The 22,688-nt window shown below is 39.4% G+C and overlaps 1 protein-coding gene across 12 annotated transcripts in view; it reads right to left on the bottom strand.

Moving 5' to 3' along the window:
* The window catches only part of MAGI2 (membrane associated guanylate kinase, WW and PDZ domain containing 2), a 1,410,398-nt gene that overhangs the window by 436,447 nt on the left and 951,263 nt on the right, over positions 1 to 22,688 (bottom strand). For all 12 annotated transcript variants that reach the window (XM_084787254.1, XM_084787259.1, XM_084787258.1 and 9 more), the window contains one exon: positions 18,571 to 18,650. In XM_084787254.1, coding sequence (XP_084643380.1) covers positions 18,571 to 18,650 — 80 coding nt within the window. The remainder of the gene's footprint in view (positions 1 to 18,570; positions 18,651 to 22,688) is intronic.

Below are 22,688 nucleotides of genomic sequence, written 5' to 3'. Positions count from 1 at the left end.
GTTACTTTGGATGGGTGGGTGGAGTGGGGGTAGGGGCTGTCACATTAGTCTTCTACGTCCCTCTTTCTCAACTGCAAGTCTGCAGTGATTGATACCACTGCAAAAGTAGGTCCCTTGCTCTTTCCAGTCAGCAGAAGCATGGATCATGGACTTTCACATAGGTTCTGAAGACAACATGAACCACAGCCACCCACGTGGTATCCAGTATCAGCACATGCCATGGAGCCCAGCATGCTCTCTTGTGGCTGAACAGAACAAGGACATAACACAGATGCCAGCTGCAGTAGGATCACGGACCCAGACATGGCCCTTGGTGGTAGCACTGACCCAGACATCACTATGACCTCAGGTGGCAGCAGAGGCTACTCTCAAATCAATATGGCTCCCTGTGGAAGCAGGGACCCTGACATCAGCAGGGCTTCAGGCAGTGGCTCAGACCAAGGACATCCTTAAGGGACATTGACACAACTCCATGTTCCCATAGGACCATAGACATCCACGAGTCAACACGACCTTGGGTAGAGGACCATGATATTCAAGTGGCCTCCACGGGCTGTGTGAAAGAAGTCTTTCAAGAGAGCTCAATCTAGAAAATGATCTGCTCTTCATCTTAGACATCTGTCATTGCTCAGACCCAAGGCGATTGTGAGGCTGGACACTATGTCCAGGGCCAAGTCAGAGTAAAAGCTCCAGGCTGCAGCACACCACCCTGTCAACCCTACTCAGCAACAACACATTCCTGTGTCCACCACAGGCTTCTCTCACACAGATCATCATCAGTCTCCAGTTCCACCCGTCTCTACTGCTCACCTACTGCTCAGTTCTTCCATCTTTCCCGCCACTCCAACAAGTATCTGTTCATTGTAGTAACACAGAAATCTATCTATCTATCTATCTATCACCCCCCCCCCCCCCATGGTCATAAGGAGTTCTTGGTCTAGTTCAAGGTTTCTGGCTTCTGAAGCACCATAAAAACCAGAGCACAGCTGAGGCTTGACTCGGATATCATGGCGTTGCCAGAGTCATGGTGGTCTTGCAGCTTTCGTTCTGCAGGTAACATTCTCTTGCCAGAAGGCAACACTTTTCAAGACAACATAGACTGATAATAATGGCTCTGTCACCTAGGACTAACTGATGGCGTTTACTAAATCTCAAACCACAGTTGCTCTATACCAGCACAGGAGACAATGGATACATTTCTATTTATGTTGTGAATTGTTAACTTAATTAAAAATTATTTACATGTATGTGTGTGCGCCTCCATGCATTTATATGCAGCATGTATGTAGTACCCATAGAGGCCCGAAGGCTCCAGACAGCCAGGAACTAGAGCTGTAGACAGCTGGGAGTCATTTGATATGAGGTGCTGAGAACCAAACCCTAGCGCTCTGCAAGAACAGGAAGTGCTCTTAACCACCGAGCCATCTTTCTAGCCCCCTATTTTGCATTTGATTTACAACAGCACTTTGTTTTATGTATATCAACTCAATTAATATACTAAATTACACTATAATAAAATGATTTGATACAGTTTCAAATAGAAGGAGGATGGGAAAAATGGACAACTTCTTAATAAGAAAAAATATAAGGGTGGGCTACTTGTTGTCCAGAATCATGTGAAGTATTTAACAAGTTCCAGGCAGTGTTTTATTCCTTTTGGCCACTGTTCAGAGAATCCCAGGTACCATGTGGCTGAAGGGGATCGGCAAACAGTATCTCCCTCACCATTTAACATGACATTAAAATTTGAGAATGTCGAGACAGAACTCAAGCACTGTCACTATTGAAAAGCTGAATTTTGGAGTCTTTTGAATAAAAGTCCAAATCATGACACTTCAAGTAACATGTTCCTGTCTGTGCCTCTTACGTCATCATTTTATCACAAGCTCCCTCAGTGTCTCTATGTTCTTTCTATGTCCTAAGTTGATGGAGAGACTTCTAAAACATGAGTCTTAAGGAAGATCCAAGAGTGCTGCTCCCTGAATTGAGTATGGTGGTGGTGTGTGTGTGTGTGTGTGTGTGTGTGTGTGTGTGTGTGTGTGTCTGTCTGTCTGTCTGTCTGTCTTTAATGGCAAGAAAGCATTTAGTAATCACTTAGGAATAAAAAAACAATACTAGTAGAGAATATTGTCTCCAAGAAAGTAAAATAGAATAGACACATGTAGAAACACACAAGGCTTAAATAGCTACAGACTATAGGTTTACATTGAATATAGAAAGAAAAATGAAAGAATAATTACATTATTATCACAGTGAAAGGAGATAACCAACTGGGATATTTTTAAGATGGTATATTTCAGAAAGCCTAATAAATATTTTCTTCCATGAAATATTTCACACAGAATATATTAAAGAGTAGAAGAATATATACACGACTCATTGTTCAGTAATGAGGATAGGCTTTATGCTTTTAAAAAGGATTTGAAATGTAATAAACACAGACCTGCTTGGAGTAGGAGTTGAAAATAGAGTGATCTACAATTGCCCAGGATTAGTAATATAGGAGAAACAAAATGGACTGTAAAATGTCAATGTAGCTCTTAAATGTATTACTAATGGGAGAGAAAATTAAAGGGTTAAAATAAAAATTAAACCGAGAGCATATATAGGAGTTAAAGCATGGTCAGGGTGGAGGGGGTCAAGAGAGCAACAACCCACCACGCAAGGTGGCCCCATGGAACCTGAACATATAGAAGGAATTCTTAAGTAAAAGCAACCTGTAGGTTTGGGCTCAGCTTCAGCCCTTTCACTGACTTCTCTGATCACTCTGGTTCATGTGGAGTCATCTTTTTCTTTCTCTTGGGTGGTCAATGGTAAGTGATTCGCTCCAGCATTGCTAAGGACTCATCACTCTGGAGAGGTTAGCATAGTGTTTTCTTATTTATACTCTCTAAAAATGGGGCTTCAGTAGTGTCAAGATATGGGTAAGTGTCGTTATCAAATTGATTGGATCACCATGGAAACGCATTTCTGGCTATTTAAGGGAGTTTTTAAATAGGTTTAGCTGAGGAGGGAAGAGCTGTCCTGAATGCACATGGCACTGACTTATGGCCTGGGGTCCCGGAAGGGAAAAGCGAGGCAGGCACCAGTATTCCTCTCTGTTTCCTCACCACAGTTGTTATGTGCTCAGCTACCTCACTCCCCTGCTGCCATGTCTTTCCCCCACCTTGATGGACCATTCCCCTCAAAATGTGGGCCAAAAGCAACCTCTCAATCCATTAATTGTTTTTGTCGGGGATTTTTGTCACATCAATCATAAAGATAGCTAGTAGAAGTACTTTTATTTATTTGCATTTTTGCATGACAAGTGTTCAAGTCAGCAGGCAGAGCAGGTTTATAGATACGGCTGCAGAGGTAAACTTGCTTCACTTACAGATAGATCAGCTACACAGAAAGGACTAAGAATAGATGAGGCCACATACAACTCAGTACCAGAGAGGCTGACGGTAGCCTTGAAACATGGAATCCACCTAGGAGTGAATTGTTCCCAAAGGGAATTTAACTGAGTTCGACAAATTTAAAGGGGGGGGGGGAAGGAAGATAGAATACCTTTAAAAATAAGTAAGATAGTAACGGATTTTTAAAAATGAGAATACAGAAAAAAAAAACTCACACAAAGTGTTAGGTGTTATGGGTCACATGCTATGGATGATGTAGGATGCACTGCTTAATAGCCAGAAGAAAGATGAGCACAGCCAATGAGATGCACAGCTGACGTGAAGGAAGTCCCTAAGGTGCAATAAAGTCTACTTGGACTCCTTCCCTACCAAAACGCCCAAGTATATCTGTTTCTTTTTGTTGAAAGGTGGTATTTTTAAGCTCAAGGACTTCCCATAATGACCTCGTGAAAAATCTAATTGCTTTTTTTTTTTTTTAAATAGCATGGATGGCTGAATGGTTGGCCTCCATGAAAACCAGCCACTGTGAGATACTTGCAGCTGAAGGCACAGTCCTAAGTGTTCCTTTCTCACCCAAGCTGGGGGGAAATTGTTTGCTTTTTTTATTACCAGGAGCTTTGGGGAGCACGGCTTTATGATGCTTGGCATTGAAGGAACTACCGTTCCATGCACTGCAGGAGATACGGGATCATCGCACCTTGGCTGCTGAAATTATACTCTCTTCTCCCCCCCTCGCAGTAAGTCACAGTTAGTGTCCACTGGCTTCACTTTGTGTCTGTGACCTGGATCGGGGTCTCTCACTTTTGAAGGGCTTGTCTGTAACAATTCAGATCGGTGTGTAGCCTTTTCCTTCGCTTTCTGCACTACTGAGCGGATCTCATCACTGAGGGACACTTAATGGTATGCCTGGCAGTGTGACTGACAGAACCACATTCGGCTCTCAGGGAGAGCATTCCAAGTACTGTGAACTGCAGTGAGAATTTCAGAAACAGCGAGAACAACAGATGCTTGTTCTTTTTTGTAAAGTTTTATGAACTCGGAATCTAATTAAATACTTTAAAATAATTTTCAGACAACTAAATTTACTCCATTGGTTTAAGAATAAGTTATAGGACACAAAATATTTGGATCATGAAATCCTACTGATAGGACAGCTCAGAGAGGGAAAAATGAGAATATATAAAAAAGCTCTTTATTTAAAATATAAAATTATAAATAATCAAAAAGTTTCTTTACCATACATGTTAGGCTTAAGTGTATCTGGTGTGTGTACAATGCACATAACACTGATAACTATCTTGAACTCAGGTGTCTTTGACTCAGGTCTTGCCATGTATGGTCAAAGATCAAGGGTCTTAACTCTGAACTAGAGCATCATTATATGATGAATGTGAACTGAAACCTTTTCATTACTCACTGACTGTAGTTTCAGAAGACAAAACACATAAAAAACACTTCTAATGTTTACTCTGTCGTTTTTAAATAGCTTGCAGAGTAACAGGCTTTCTTACGCCTTTTCAGATTTATCTAACTTTCCCCCAGCTCTCTCCTGTCTCCCATTCTCTGCCCTCATTCCAGCATAAGCTTTCTCACCCCCATGAATCCTCCTTGTGTATTTATATCACTTACGCTCTATTTACTATCCAACTCTGCCCTGCTTAAGTCAGTATCCTGCCCACATGCATTCATGCCCTTTCATCTTTCTAGACCTTAAGTTTATCATTTAGTAAAAAAAAAAAAAATAACATTTAGACATCTTAATTCATTAAAAATGGTGAAGACCCAATTCTTCCTTTTCTTCCCAGCTAACCACCCTTTTCCACTAACTACCAATAAAACCCTTGATGATTCAAGAGATAGTCATAAAAAAATCTGAAAGATGCAATCAGATTGGCTAGGGAACTTAGAAATTAAGCAAGGACAGCATCACCAGTTTCTAGGTTTCCTTTTGTCACTCTCATATTCCAGACAATGCAATAATCTGAAGCAGCCCAAGAGGTACAAACAATTGAAGAAGGATGACAGAAAATGAGGAATATCCTATTCCTTTTGGGAAAATGTCCAGGACCAGGGACCTGGGAGAAGCTTCATCCCCGAACCCTAACTGCAAGGATGATATATTTTACATTTTACCTGTGACATCAATGAAGAATAACCTATCCCTTCCTACAGCTGTCAATCTGCAAGGACAGAGAAGAAAAGTGAGGTGCAACATTTTGCATCTCATAGATGAGGTTTCTCACATACCTGCTACAGATAGTCTGTGACCTGCAGAGGTATTTTGTGTGACCACTTGGAGATCAATATACCAGAAGCTCTCAAGTCAGCAGTAAGCAAAATTCCATGTGATGGCACAAAAAACTAGATTGGAGTTGGAACTAAAAAAAATAAAGTAGGCCAAGACTTACATATGGAATTGAAATAAGGGTACTGCTAAAAGAAAGATTTTTACTTCAAGTGCCCATTTTTTAAAGAGTATACAGAAAACCTCTAAGATAAACTTAAATCTAACTCCTCATACCAAGAACAAGAAAAAATACAGCTGCATGAGAAAAGCGCAACTGACAATAATTTTTTTAAAAAAGTGTTAGAATTGCTTCATGTGACTTTGAAGCAGTTATAAAGAAGAGGCCAAAGTGTGGGCACATAATTGCATGGCATGCGTACATATATGCTGAACTATACATTGAGGGAATTCAAACCCTCAAAACTCACATAAAAAAAGTACCATGGAGAAAATTTAAAAGAAAAAAATAACATAATTAAAATCTTATAAGGACATAGGTTAAAATAGTGGAATTAAAGTTACATTTATAAACTATATAAATTTATTCACCAAATTTCAACAACATGGAAAACATGGATCAATTTTTCTTATATGACCACTTAGAAGAAATTGACCAATTCTTATAAAGCCATAAATCATCAAAACTAAAGTAAAATGAAGTACATGATCTGAATCATTCAGAACTGAACTTTCAATTTAGATCCTAGTGAGAATAGCACCCAGGCCAGGTTATCTTCCTGGAGAATTTCGTCAAACACTTAAAGAATAACTGAGGGACATGCTATACGTTCTCTTACAGAAAGGAGAAAATGTTGACATCACCGATATGGGATATCACCTTGACACACGTGTGAAGAGAAGAGGGCACCTCAACTGGAGGACTACCTCAGTTCGCTTGGCCCATAAGCATGTCTGCAGGTCATTTTTTCTTGCTGATTGATGGGGGCAGCTCACTGTGGGGGGTGCCATACCTAGGAAAGTATGCCTATGTAAGGTAGAGGATCAGGAAACTGAGCAGCTGTTAAGCAGTGTTCCTCTCTGCCCTTACTTCTCTTGATGAGGGACTGTAACCAGAAACAAACTCTTTCCTTATGAAGATGCCTTTAGTCATGGTATTGGTCATAGTAACAGATAGTAAACTATAACAGGTGGGTTGGATTATCAACTGATATTATGTAGTGGACTGCTTGCCTTGCATGTGCAAAGCCTGGGGTCCGTGCCTTGTGCTGAAAAGAAAAACATAAAACAAAACCTAACCACACTACATGCTCTTGTATTGTGTGGCCAGTGTTATACAGACAAAAGTGAAAAAATAAAAGAAAAAGAAAAAGAAAAAAGAAAAAAAGAGGAAATTATGGACCAATATTGCTCATATACATCTTTAATAAAAATTAGCATTTTAGCAAAGGAGTACAAATGAAGAACTGTATACTGTGACCAAGTTAGGGTTAGCCAAAGTATGGTTTCAATATTTCAAAATGTCTCAATAGAAATGTACCATATCAACAGTTTAAATCAGAAATAAAATTGTTTAAGTCAACAATTACACAAGGCTCTGGGCCCCATTGCCCACATTCCTGAGGAGACCTACAGGGCTCCAGGAACATCCAGGCCCTCCTGAGTCCAGGAACTTCCAGGTTAGACACACCTATCCCACCCCACCGGTCCCCTCCCCACCAGATGCACCTAGGCCAGAGCCAGCAGAGGTGAGCTGCACACTGTCCTCTAAGCCACATAGCCTGCCCTCCTGAGGAGATGCATGGGGCCCCAGCAACTTCTGGCTCTATTGTTAGGCCACTGCAGCAGGCTAGCTCCACCGTGAACATCCAGCCCCTGGCTACCAACTAAGACCAGTTGCAACAGAACATCCAAGTTAGGGCCACATTCCCAATAGCTATTACACCAGGTACATCTGGGACAACCAGAAGGCTAAAGGCCAGTGAGAAAATACAAACAAAAGCCAGGGCGATGTGTCACCTTCAGAACACAACTATCCTAATAATGCAAGCCCTGGATAGCCTAGCACAACCAAACCTCAAGAAAATGACCTTAAATCCAGTCTTATAAAAGATGATATTATAGAGGCTTTAAAAGAGCAAATGAATAAATCCCTTAAAGAAATACAGAAAGACACAATTAAACAGGTGAGAGAAATAAATAATACTGTTCCAGGACTGGAAATGGAAGTAGAAGCAATAAAGAAAAGACAAACTGAGGGAATCCTGGAGACTGAAAACTGAGGGAAGAGTATAGGAACAACAGACATGAGCATGACCAACAAACCACAAGAGATGGAAGAGAGAATCTCAGGCTTAGAAGACATGCTAGGAGAAACTGATACAACAGTGAAAAAAATATTAAATCTAAAAAATTTCCTGCCACAAAACATTTAGGGAATCTGGGATACCATAAAAAGATCTAAGAGTAATAGGAAAAGAAGAACACAAACAGTCCCAGATCCAAGAACCAGAAAACATTCTCAACAAAATAGAAGAAAAATCTCCCCAAGCTAAAGAAAAAGATACCTATAAACATATAAGAAGTGCAAAGAACACAATTAGATTGGACCAGAAAAAAATTCTCCTGCCACATAATAATCAAAACATTAAATCAACAGAACAAAGAAAGAATATTGGAAACTGCAAGGGGGAAGAAGTTAAAATAAATTACAAAGGAAGACCTATCTAAATTACACCCAACTTCTCAGCAGAGACTTCTAAAAGCTAAAGGTCCTGGACAGATATCTTGCAGCCTCTAAAAGACCACAAATGCTAACCTAGACTACTATTCCCAGCAAAAATCCCAATCATCACAGATGGTGAAAAAGATATTCCAAGGCAAAACCAAATTTAAACAGTCTCTATTCACAAATCCAGAGCTACAGAAAATACTAGAAGAAACATTCCAACTGAGGGAGGTTAATTACATCCAAGAAAACACAGGAAATATATAATTCTATACCAGCAAAAACAAAAGAAAGGAAGTACACACACACACACACACACACACACACACACACACACTATGAACATTGAAATAATAGAAATTAACCATCATAGGTCATTAATATCTCTTGACAGCAATAGACTCAGTTCACCAACAAAAAGACAGAGGCAAACAGAATGGATGAGAAAACAGGATCCATCATTCTAGTGCATACAAGAAACACATCTCAGCAACAAAGATAGACATTACCTCAGAGAAAAGGACTGGAAAAAGATTTTACAAACAAATGGATCCAAAAAACAAGCTGGAGTATCCATTCAAATATATAAAAATAGACTTTCAAACAAAATTAATCAAAAGACATAGGGAAGGACACATCGCACTCAAAGGAAAAATTCACCAAGATGATGTCTCTATTCTGAACATTTTTGCCCCAAATTTGAGGATACCACCATTCGTAAAAGAAACATTAGTAAAACTTAAATCTCACACCGAACCCCACACATTAACAGTAGGAGACTTTAGTGCCCTTCTCTCACTAATGGATAGGAAAAATATCTAGACAGAAACTAAACAGAAATAATGAAACTATCAGATGTTATGAATCAAATGGACCTAATAAATATCTGCAGAATATTCCATCCAAACACAAAAGAGTATACTTTCTTCTCAGAACCTCAGGGAACCTTTTACAAAATTGGCCATATAGTCAGTCACAAAGCAAGCCTCAACAGATACAAGAAAATTGAAATAACACTTTTTATTTAATCAGACCACCATGAATTAAAGCGGGAATTCAACAAGAACAGAAACAATAGAAAGCATACAAACTTATGGAAATTAAACAAGTTCCTAAGCAATGACCACTGGGTCAGGGAGAAAATAAATAAATAAAGACTTTCTACAATTCAATGAAAATGAAGGTACAACATACCCAGAGTTATGGAACACAATGAAAGCAGTGCTAAGAAGAAATTTCATAGCACTAAGCGCCTTCATACATAAATTGGAGAGATCTCATACTAGCAATTTAAAAGAATGCCTGAAAATTCTAGAACAAAAAGAAGCAAACACACCCAAGAGGAAAAAATAATCAAACTCAGGGCAGAAATCAATAAATTAGAAGCAAAGACAACAATACAAAGAATCAACAAAACCAAGAGGCTTATTCTTTGAGAAAGTCAACAAGATAGATAAAACCTTAGTCAAACTAACTAAAAGGCAGAGAGAAAGTATCCAACTTAATAAAATCAGAAATGAAAAAAGGGACATGACAACGGACACTGAGAAAATCCAAAGGATCATTAGGTCTTATTTTAAAAACCTGTACTCCAAAACATTGAAAAATCTAAATGAAATGGATAATTTTCTGGACAGAAATCACTTTATCAGAGTTATGAATATCAGGCAAACAATTTAAGTATACCTATAACGCCTAAGGAAATAGAAGCAGTCATTAAAAGTCTCCCAACCAGAAAAAGCCCTGGGCCAGATGGTTTTATAGCAGAATTCTACCAGACTATCAAAGAAGAAATAATACTTAAAAATATTCAACAAAATGGACACAGAGGGAACAATGTCAAACCCATTCTATGAGGTCACAGTCACTCTGGTATTATTCAACAAAGAAAGAGGATTTCAGAACAATTTCTATTATGAACATTGATGAAGAATACAAAAAAATAAAATACTTTCAACCTGAATCCAAGAGCACACCAAAACATCATCCATCATGATCAAATAGGCTTCATACTGGAGATGCAGGGATGGTTCAACATATGAAAATCTATCAATGTAATCCATCTTACAAATAAATTGAAAGAAAAACCCCACATGATCATCTCATTAGATGCTGAAAAAGGCTTTAACAAAATCCAACACCCCTTCATGTTAAAAGTCTTAGAGAGATCAGGGATACAAGACACATACCTAAACACAATAAAGGCAATATATAGCAAACCAATAGGCAACATCAAATTAAATGGAGAGAAACTTAAAGCAATTCAACTAATATCAGGGACTACACAAGGCTGCCTACTGTCTTCATATATATTCAATATAGTACTTGATGTTCTAGCTAGAGTAATAAGACAACAAAAGGAGATCAAGGGGATCCACATCAAAAAGGAAGAAGTCAAAGTATTGTTATTTGCAGATGATATAATAGCATATATAAACAACCACAAAATTGCACCAGAGAACTCCTAGAGCTGAGAAACACCTTCAGCAAAGTTTCTACACACAAAATTAATTTTAAAAAATCAGTAGCTCTCCTGTATACAAATGACAAATGGGCAGAGAAAGAAATTAGGGAAACTGCACCCTTCACGATACCTACAAATAATATAAAGTATCTTAGTGTAACTCTAACCAAGCAAGTGAAAGACTTGTATGACAAGAACTTCAAGTCATTGAAGAAAGAAATTGAAGAAAACATTAGGAAATAGAAAAAGCTCCTGTGCTCATGTATCCATAAGATTAACATAGTAAAAATGGCCATGTTACCAAAGAAATCTACAGATTCCCATCAGAATTCCAACACAATTCTTTACAGTCACTGAAAGAGCAACCATCAACTTCATATAGAAAACTAAAAGACCAAGATAGCTAAAACAATTGTGTACAAAGAGTTCTTCTGGAGTTATCACCATCCCTGATTTCAAGCTGAACAGAGCAATAGTAATAAAAACTGCATATTGGTATAAAAAACAGACAGGTTGATCAATGGGATTGAATTGAAGACACAGAAATAAACCCACACACCTTCAGACACCTGATTTTTGACAAAGAAGCCAAAACCATACAATAGGAAAAAGGAAGCATCTTCAACCAATGGTGCTATTCTAACTGGATGTCCTATGTAGAAGAATGCAAATAGATTGTATTTATAACCCTGCACAAAATAAAGTCTAAGTGGATCAAAGACCTCAACATAAAACCAAACACACTAAATATAATAGAAGAGAAAGTAGGGAGTGGCCTTGAAACATATTGAGTGTGTTTTTAGTATATGCTAAGCTTTCCAATTTTTAGAGATGTACATAGTACTGTGTCTTAATCTCATTTTGATAATATTCACTTTTAACATACAGAAAGTAACTGATTTTGTATGATTTGACCAAAGTCATGCGCAATCTAGAGAAACTTTTGCTAGATTCTGTATGATTACTACATATATAATTTTTCCATTTATTTATTTATTCAATCACTGTACTGCCTGATGTCAGCCCCATCTCTCCACTGTTCTCAGTCCCATCCTATCTTGTTCACACTTATTCCCCTGTCTCCTTCTCAGCAAAAGGGAGACTCCCAAGAGCTACCAACCCACCTTGGCACCTCAAGTCATAGTTATGTGGAGAGCAGGGACTGACTTTGACATGAACTCTGGTGCTCCACATTTGACCACCTCCCCTTGGTGGGGAGGCCTGGTGGCACTCAAAGAAAGAATAAGCAGGCTACCAAGATGAGACTTGATAGCCTGTGACCATATACTGGGGGAGGAGGTCCCCCTCAGTCATAGACCTAGGAGTAGGGAATAGGGTAAAAGCGGGAGGGAGGGAGGGAGGAACGGGAGGATACAAGTGATGGGATAACAATTGAGTTGTAATCTGAATTAATAAAATTTTTAAAATTTAAAAAAGGAAAAATTAAGAAAACACTGAGAAAATCAAATAAGACATCAACAACAAGAATTATTATGCCCATGGATTAGAACATGCTATTAATAAGGATAGTATATTAACCCTCCTTGTATTGATTTATGAAATCAATGCAATTTCTCTCAAAGTACCAGTATGACTTTCTGCAGTCATAAACCAAATTCTAAAAATCATAGGGACAAGTAAGGAAACTAATAAATTGAGAACAAAGCAGGAATTATCACTGTGTGTAGTTAGGGATTACTAGGCAGTTATGAAAATCAAGAGCAGATGGCATGGGTGAAAGAACACACAGAGATAAGTAGAATGCAAGGATGCACGGCGGAGCTTAGGAATCACCTGAGGGCAGTCGGCCTTTTCACAGTGGTGCACACTGGACATCCTCAGACATGAGGAAAAAGGAAAGAACCCCAGCCTTAGACATTATCTATAAATTAACTAAAATACAGACCACCTGCATATAAAATTGGCCAATCGTTACAAACACCATGAGAAAACCTTAGGGACCTGGGGCTAGCTGGTTTATAAAACGATGATCCATGAGTTGGGCTCCTTAAAATAAGAACATCTGTGCATGTTCCTATTAAAAATATGCAAGGACACATTACAGACTAGAGTAAGGTGCTTACAGAGAGTATATTCAGTGAACTAACTTATCTCTCGAAAGCTGAACTGAAGAGAAATCAATCAAGCTGGGCAAAACCATGCTGTGGCTTTTCACTGTTTAGCACTTACAGACAACAAGTAATGGCATGGAAAGATGCCCGATGCATCTGCCACCGGGGAAATTCCAACCACCCACCACCAGGATGGCTACAATAAGAAAGGAAAGATCTCTAACACCAAACGATCACAAAGAATTCTTTTCAGCTCCTAGCAAGTTGATCAGATCAAAAGCAGGTAGATATAAATTTAATTGGATTATATAGAATACACTTGAGAAATTAGGATTACTAATTATCATAAAGAATTAAATGAGAAAACAAGCCAGACTTCTCATATAAAGGCAGACTAGGCAATCCAAAAGTAGAATCTAAAAAAAAAAAAATTATAAGTATCACTTCATTTATATCAGTTTTATAAAACTCATCTAAGAAATGACTTGAGACTAAGTAGCATCATTTTAGGGCAAGTTTCTTCTCTTGACCAAAAAGCTGTATTTAGTACTCATTATAAAACATGACATTTTGTGTATTCATTCTTATTTTTAAAGATAAAGTTCAAAGGACTAGTGTCAGTTGAAATACAAGCTCACGAAGGCAGCAGCTAAAACCGATCTCTTTTTCTGTAGTAACATAATTTACTACAGGAACGGAATCCAGAAATAAAGGTATCAAGTCAGTTGACACAGATGTAATTATTATTTTTGTGAAAATATAAGACATTTTTAACAGAATGGAGAGGAAAACGCCAATCTATTACTACCAGACTGGAACTAGCTGGCCACATGGGTCTGTTCACTTCTGATTCTCCAAGAACCTTCTGGAAGGCCGAAGCTGTTAAGGGAGCCCAGTGCTCCCCTTTATGCATCATGTCCTTGTTGGTTGCGAGTCTCATTTGCAGAGTGCTGTCTACAGGAACTGAACTTATGGGGCAATAAACACCACCCTTCCTGGATATGAAGCTAAGTCCTTATGAAAAAAAGAGAACTCTTCTCCTACAGGTATGACTCACCATGCCAGAGAATCAGTACTTTGCCTGGTAGGGTTTCGAACAGTTTTTCCTGGCTACATAGTGACAGGATTTCTTCCCTTGAACAAGCATTGGAGGATGCTACTGAGCTGAATTATATTTTAACAGGACTGTTCCCGCCAGGCAAATTTACTTTGTGCATGTGCCTGCTCATGCTTATGTTTGTGTACAGGCATTGTGTGTGTATGTGAGCGTGTGTGCACGTGCATGTGTATTTGCATGTAAAGATCTGCATGTATGTGTATGTGTGCACGTGCAAGAGGCCAGAAGTTGACACAGATTCCTCATTCATTTGCCCGCTTACTTTTTGAGACGTACTCTTTCCTAGAACCTGGAGCTCATCCATTCAGTTTGAGTGCCTGAGCAGGGAGCCCCTGGGATCTAGCTATCCCCACCTCTCCCATCTGGGGTTACAGGTAGCTGTTATACACAGTCCACCCACCCCTTGCTTGGTGTAGATCAAACTCAGATATTCATGTTTGTACAGCAAGCTCTTTACCACCTGACCTATCTTCCTGCCTATTCTCTCCCACTTAATGATTGCAGTGGGATTTGTCACAATAGCAACAGCTGGTATTCAAAAGGTCTTGGGGAAAACACCACCCTGCTGATTCTGATGGGGGGGGGGATACTTTGCACATAGTTTAACCAGTTTTGCATTCAAATTATTCAATAGTTAACATTCCCCACCACCCCGTGGCTTTTTAAATACGACTATATTGGATTACTCAACAGCACTCCCCCAAATTCTATTATTAGAATTCAGTAGTAGGTGGAAACTTTTTTTTCTGCCATGTAGACTGGTGCTAAAACTCCCAAACTGCACAGAGCGATGACAGATTCACAGAACACAATGACTCTGGTATTTTAAAGCATACTCTGAGAAGGGAGTTGCTTTTATGTTTAGTGGGTGTATTAGCTTTCAGATTAGAAGGGCCAAGTGATTGTGTTCCTAAAAACAGAAAAGGCATTTTCTTCAGACATATTCAAGTCAGACCCATACTTTATCTCCTGGTACCAAGAAGAAATGTTCTTGGCCTTTTTTCTTCCAGAAGAATCATTTAAGTGACTTGAGAACCCATTTTTTTTCTTTCTCTTAGCTTCCAATTATAACTGACAAGAGATTATGCTTCAATGTAAAGGGATGTGATGGTTTATATATTAAGAGATCCTTAGCAAAAACCCATAGACACATAGCACTCAGCCCTGAGAGTTCATGCGCCTGATGTGGTACCACATACCCATAATGCCGCACTCAGAAGAATGACACAGGAGGGTTGTGAGGCTGGGGCCCCTCTGGACTGGGCTATGTAGAGAGACTGTTTCTTTCCCCTCAAATAACTCTGCATTTTGAAATAACTGCACTTGAATTTCTACTTGCAGGCAGGACTGACCTATGTGAAAATCTGTGAAATGTTGAAGGGGATCAAAGGACAAGCTAACTGTTGGCATATTGCAATATGATACGGCTACCTAGAAAGTTCAAGTTGGAGCTGTACTAGATCAAATAACAAAACACACACACACACACACCAAAAATTCTCATATAATGTTTGAGTAGGTTTACATTTTGTGTTTGTTCATAGCTCCCCTTGGCCACCTGTGGACGGTAGGCAGCAGATTGGACAGGAAGTTTAAAATTCTATGGTAGCAAAGGAACCTGGTGAGATGCAGGAAGATGGTCAACATCCCATGTTGACCTGGAGGTTTTAGAAGTGTGAGTTCAGACTTGACTTGTGAAGAGAGCCCTTGATGGAGGGGAGGGGAACAAGTGGGCTTAGGAGTTCTGAGAGATCGTGCTGATGAGACACAGAGTAAACAAGCAGCTGGCTCCAAACCCTTAAACAACAGTTCTCTAACATTTGCCAAATTTGGACAACTGCAGGATCTTCAGGCACCTACACATAAAAGCTAAGCTAAAATTCCTGAAAATAGAAAACCAGAAAGGTAAACAACAACAAAAACAATTTAGATATTCTACAGTCCCAGAGATGTAAGAATAAAACATTTAAAATATTGCTGTTTGAGATGTGCCAAGGGAAAAGGCCCCACATGAGACTGAATAAAACTTATCCTAGGTATCAAGTGTAGCCCACCTTTAATTCTGTGTAGTATCAGAGTGAGGCTTATACACTTGAAATACTTAAGAAAAAGAATGAGATTACTTTGTTGCATGAAAAAATATAAAAGCCATAATTCTGTGTCCGTAATTAAGAATTTATTGGAACATACTCATCACCTTCATATAGTCATTTTCACTGTTGTAGCAGAATGAGTAGATGCAAAGATGCTGAGGTGCCCTTTGAAGCCAAAAATATACTACCTGGCCCTTTCCCAGGCAGCGTTTGCCAAGCTGCGTTAGGACGGTAGCTGAAAATTCAGGCACACAAATGGCCAGAGAATGAGGATAAACCAGAGATTGGCTGTGCCTCACCACAACTCAATCCAACTTCAGATTGGCTCCACTCTAGATTGGATTATGGCAACCGACAGTGACTCTCTCTCTGCCCGGCAGAGGAAGAGCTCATCTCATCTGGAGAAACATCCCACCATGTGGAAGACCTGCCGTTTCCTGATACACGTTTTACACACATTCCAGATTTCAGAAAATTACTACATCAGCCTAGTGTGTCTCAGCTGACTGTGATGCTCAACTGGCCTCACCCGCAGCCTCCAAAGCAACCTCCCCCCCATTCACATTGTAAACAGTCAGTTGTGATTCATGCTATTTAAAGGAAAAAACATAAAACACAAGAAGCAGTATTACCCAAAAGCACTTTTCTTGGCAAGAAAAACAAATCACACATCCAGAAGAGTAGTGTTCCAAGGAAATAAATGTGAGTTTCTAATGTCCGGCATCTTGGAAATATATGGATTGTCTATGAATTATTTTGTAGGAAATGAAAGCAAACAGTAATTACCAGCACTGAAACATTCTGACCACGCGCTCTCTACATCTCATTTTTTCAGTGTCATACGGTTTTAGGACACCGGCGTTGCATTTGAGCATCTACCATCCAGAGAACTCAGAGAAATATAGACATGTAAAAAAAAAATAAGCAGTGGAATATTGTAAAATGCAACGTGTTGTTTGCACACATCCCCCGGGACTTAGAGATTTAATCTTGGTAGTTTATCTCAAATGAAAAGAGCAACTTGAAAGAGCTAGACAGCTGAGGAGTGCAGTGCTCACAAATGGAATAATTGTTAGATTCATTTTAATGGGAACATACTAAGGTTATGCACCTGTGTCCTAAGTAAATTGCAACTCTCAGATATAGCACTTGAGGTCATTTTAATTTACACTCTATCACAGTGTGCAATACATGTCTTACTCGAGTCAGTGCAATGTAAACTAATTTTGCAAAAAAAAAAAAAAAAAGAAAGAAAGAAAGAAAGAAAGAAACAAAACCAAAAAACAACCCAGGTTATATAATAATGTCATAGACCTCATCCATGCACAATTGTATTCTAAAACATAGTAGTAGATAAAACTATAAAAGCAAAGTTAAATATAGATTTGATTAGAATTGGTTATGTATACATTTATCTGTACATAAAATTGAATTATCTAATTTTTAATTTAACTTGGTAGTATAATTTATCCTGTTTTTATAACAAGAACCCACACTGTTATGTCAGGAAGTTAGAGTTATTGTTTAAAAAAAGAGCTTTGAGAATTGAATAATTTTTCGACTTAAAACAAACTTTCTTTTAACATTTGAATATTCTCCATCACTCTTATCACCTTTATGTGCCCATCAATGGTATATGCTCCCACACAGAGCTCCAAAAATTCGATCAAAAAATAAAAGGCTATAAATGTGATCAAATGATAAATCATTTGGAGAGTACAGTATTTATTTTAAGTAAATGATAAAAAGTCTTTTAACTCAATGTTTGCAGACATATTTTTAGAAATTATAAGACTTCTCAATTACAGGCTTCATCTATGTAATTTACTAATTTAAAAACAAAGCTTGGATTTTAAAAATCCTTCTCATCCATGCAAGCAGTCCATTTTTAAGCACACTTCTATGTCACTATTGGGACCAGCAGTGTACTGAAGCTCATCTAGGTCACTCATGTAATTATTTGTTTTGCTCAACTATCTCTTTATAGACCAAAACCTTTCTTTACAATAGTGGTTCCTTCCTAACTGGCAGGATGCTGTTGCCTTTGAAGGGAACATCAAGTATTATTTACAGTTCTGCAATATTGCTTTTTCTATGCATCGTATCTGACTCTAGCTAAAAGACCAGAATCCTTAGAGAGACATATTGCAAACAAAAAGTCCTTAGTAGGTGTGGGGGAAGTCAAGCCAGAAGTCAAACGGAACCCGTGGAGATGACAGAGATGTGATATTCTCTTCGGCAGCATCTCCTCGGGGAGAGGAACAGTAAACCAACCACATGGCCCCGCTGAAATGCCGGAGTTCAGGCTCTGCTAGCTGAGCAGTGAATACTACATTTAGACGTGGTTTCCGCCAGATAGATCACTGCCTTTTTACATAAGAACCTCTTTTAAGAATCACAATCATCCTCAAAGTGCACTCACTGCTGAAAAACATAAAAACTTAATAACCTACCATTTTCTTTGCACTCTTCTGGAGGTTTAGCCTTTTTCGCAAGTCGGGGATCCAGCCATGATGTTGTCTTTGTGTTATGGCTGAAAAGAAAAGAGATCACTCTGAAAAGGCACATACTAAAAGGAATCAAGTTTATTCCTTAGGAAAAAAAAAAAAAAAAAAGAAAGGAAATAAGCCGGGTTAGTCCAACAAAATTGCAATCGATACACTTAATTTGCTTACTGGTTCTAAGTAGCCCTGAAGGAGGTGTAAGAGTGATTGTGTGAGGCAGCTGTAAATTTGGCAACCTCAGCTCCTTGTCCTCAAAGCAGCTATTTTTATTAAAATCAACTAGAATGTTGCCAAGTTAACCTCATTGAAAATGCAGGACTCATCCAGAGCGAAAGGAATTTATTACAAATACAGGATTCTCCACTTGGGAGAGCACAGTCCTTACACTCTGACACCGTTTCCTGCCTTTTGCAGAAGTGCTGTTTTCATCTTAAATCTGCCCTTTTCATAAACAATTGTTTTTGTTAACTACAGAGCTAGCAGAGGCAGTACAAAAGTGATGCAAATTATAGCATGTTCCTGAGATTCCTACGTTTTCTCCTGAAGTGATTAATAGCAATTTTATTTACTCACATTAAGCTATCTCACTCCTAAATACTGTTATCCCTGCCAGGGGAGGAATAGATAAAAATGTTTTCATTCTAATAATTTTGGAAGAGAATTTCTAGGAATCAAAAAATATTGTTTAGAAAAAAACATTTCTCGTTCTTACTCCAGAAATCTAAAAGCAAAAGCAATGTACTCACAGGAGACCTTCTTAAAGGGGTCCTGGCATCACTTGCATTGGGATCACCTGGTAAACCTTAGCAATGCATTCTGGGTCTTCTCAGAACTACCCAGTCCTGGCTTTGTATGGGAGGGGAAATATGATTTATGGAGGGCAGGTGGTTGCTACAACGTCTCCATTACTAACAAGAAGCCCAGGTGATGCTTGTTCATTGTAATTCAAAAACTACTCAATAGCTCAAATGTCATTAGAACAAAACAGTTGACTCTGTATAGCTGTACCAAGGGAGCTCGTGGACCAATGGGGGAAAAAAATCCCCAGGAATTTAGTATCTGTGCAGACTTCAAAAAGAGAATAGGCAAAGTCAAGGTACTGGGAAGTGTGAGGTTTACACAATGGACCATAAAAAGGGCAATGAAAGAAACACAAAAGAGAATAAACAGGTTAGATAGACGTTAGGTCCAGATCTCATTGAACTTGAGCACAGATCCACAGCAAGCAAGATGTTCATGACGGCACACATTCTGTGTACTTTTCTCTCCAGTATTAGCAGAGACTTAGATATTAGCTAGACAATTAGATATACTGGAAGTGAAGACCCCGCTCCCCCCACCCCCACGGAAAAAAAATTTCCTACGGAGAATAGTCATTAACAGAATCATGAAACTCTGTTCTGCTTCACTAAGGAGATTTCAAGCCAGGACTAAGGGAGGGTGGAGCCAAGATGGACTTTGGAAAGCCATACGGACATGTCAAAGTATCCTTCAAGCAGCGTTTTCTAGATGACCACCGCTCATCTGCTTATAAGGAGGGTATCTCTGATTTGAGAACAGTGTCCTACTTTGCTTTCCATTGCTAGGAAGAGTACTCTGACACGAAGCAGCTCGGGAGAAGAAAGGGTTTGTTTGGCTCACATGTCTACCTCACAGACCATCATCCTGAGAAGTCCAGGAAGGAGCTTGAGGCGGAAACTGAAGCAGAAACCATGGAGGAATGCAAGCTTAATTCTTATACACCCAGCATCACCTGCCCAGAGGGTACACTGCTCCCAGGTGTCAATCATTAATCAAGGAAAGGCTGCAGGTAGGTCCACAGGCCATTCTGATGGAGGTAATCAGAACAACCAATTGAGGTTGTTCCCTCCGTCCATGTGACTGTAGCTTGTGTCAAGTTGAGAAACACACATAACAAAAATCCTGAAAACTAACCAGCCCAGACAGTAAGCTCTGTGCATTATACAAATCCAGATGTGGAGGCAATCCTATTGTCATGTTGTCATTCACGTGAGGAGAGCATCCTACCTGGAACTTGCCTCAGCTGGGCAAGCTCTTCAGCAACAGATGCATCTGGATGGAACTCTAATGATTTAGTCAGGGAATGAGATCAGGCAGCAGCTTGCCAGCTTTTACAATCAGTCCGTCACCTTGACCTCTGTAAATCTGGTGGCAGCACACTATCAAGTTTCAAGTGCACCGAAACTATTGTGGACATGCTCATCTGTTCATGTCCCAATCAGATGTCAACATAACCCGTGCTCTTCCTCTTAACTGAGGTTGGAGGCTTTGAATATTCTGTATGTGGGGATCAGAACACTGGCAGTTGGTATGGCAGTGCTTTTTAATAGAGGAGAAACAGTAGCCGCAGTGAAAAGTGCACAGATGCTTGTGTGTGGGGAAGGGGGGGGGGTGGCAGCACACCTGCGTTGATGTCTGTGTCTATATCAGGTAGAGGAATACAATGGGAGGTGGGCAAGGGAAGAAACAGCCCCACTTGGCTTTTCTAGATTCTTTATCTCTTTTGGAGAAAAGTAATTTCCAAGTTCTTTAGACCTACTCATAAAAGCAAATATGTCTATGGATAGGTATTAAGGGGCCATTAGTATGCCACTGAGGGAGGCAAATTACCATTTCTATACCACACTAGCATAGGTCTCAAATACTGGCTAATTTAGGAGAGAGAGCTGCTTTCCTGAGTGTGTATAAAGCATTTCATTACAGAAGGGGATTTTCAGGTTAAACTAGAGTTAGCGGTGTGTCACTTTAATACATTTTGACAGATTGAGTCTCTTAGAGTTAACAGTATTTTTAGCTGCTCTTCAAAAATGATTCTGAAAGAAATGTGGGCAGTAGTTACCTCCAGTAACTGTCTTAAGCATCACGTGAAGACACAGCACAGTAGTTTTCAATAGCGGCTCTCAGCAGCCTTGTAATTTGCATGCTCCTCCAAGAGGCCTTACAAAGGGGATATTTTTAATGCATTTGGGAGACAACACACTAAATAGCTTTGCCACTTCCCTTAAATTATGTATTTTAAACCTTAATAATTCCATTTGAGGATAGGATTTAATGCTGGCCAGGAAACCGCACAAAATGCAATCATTGAGAGTCCCCCCCCCCCCAATCTGTGTGTTATCTTTTCGCAAATTCAAGGAAGGCATTTCTCTTCACTTCCCCAACTGCAGCAGACTCAGGTACTTGGCATCAATTTTCGGTATCTATCCAAGACGTGTGCCACCAAAAAATGACATTAAAAGGAAATGCTGGTGCGGTACAATCTTATACAGTGCTTTTTACAGAAAGACTTATTTATCTTGTGCTTTAACAGAGAGGGACCTATTTAGTTTCTGCTTGTGCAGAGACTGTTCTAGTGGGCAAATGGAGCATATATTTCCAGGAGCTTTGAGTCACCGTAATGTCTTGATCTACATGTTTCTATAGATGAAGCTACATGGTCATGAAAAGGATCAATCAGTGGCGACTCAGGTTTAGTTAATGTCCTATTTAATGAAAATCTAAAACTCATGGTTTTTCCTATCTATTCTCTCTCTCTCTCTCTCTCTCTCTCTCTCTCTCTCTCTCTCTCTCACTCTCACTCTCTCTCTCACTCTCTCTCAAACTCCTATGTTAAACTATACACCCACTGAGGGCTATGATAAACCAGAATTGGAATTTCATTCCAATGTAAAACTCTAGTTTAAATTCCCATCAAGATGCTCTGGAAGACGCACACAGGTTGCCCTGCAAGTGCATTAGGAATGTCCAATCCTTGACCTTTGCCAAGCTGACACAGTAGCAAGCTAAATCACCACGTCTCATCTTCTGACATGAAGCATGCTCCATCTCACAAGGAAAGTTGCTGAGAGTACCACGGTCATGGTGAGGCAAAGCCACAGACCCCCACCTCTCGCTTTGCTTTGGTTCCCCCCTCTCCTCTTTTAATGCTAAGCAGTCTTTGTGGCTGAAAAATCACTACTTCTGCTTTACAGATGCAGAAGCAAAGGCTGAGCTCTCCTGGGTAACTTGTCCGAGATTGCATAGCTAAAACAGGAAACTGAAAGGGC

This window comes from Acomys minous (assembly GCF_964271855.1).
Source record: "Acomys minous genome assembly, chromosome: 6".
In the NCBI taxonomy this organism is placed as follows: Eukaryota; Metazoa; Chordata; class Mammalia; order Rodentia; family Muridae; genus Acomys; species Acomys minous.
This window is presented reverse-complemented; position numbering and strand designations above follow the sequence as displayed.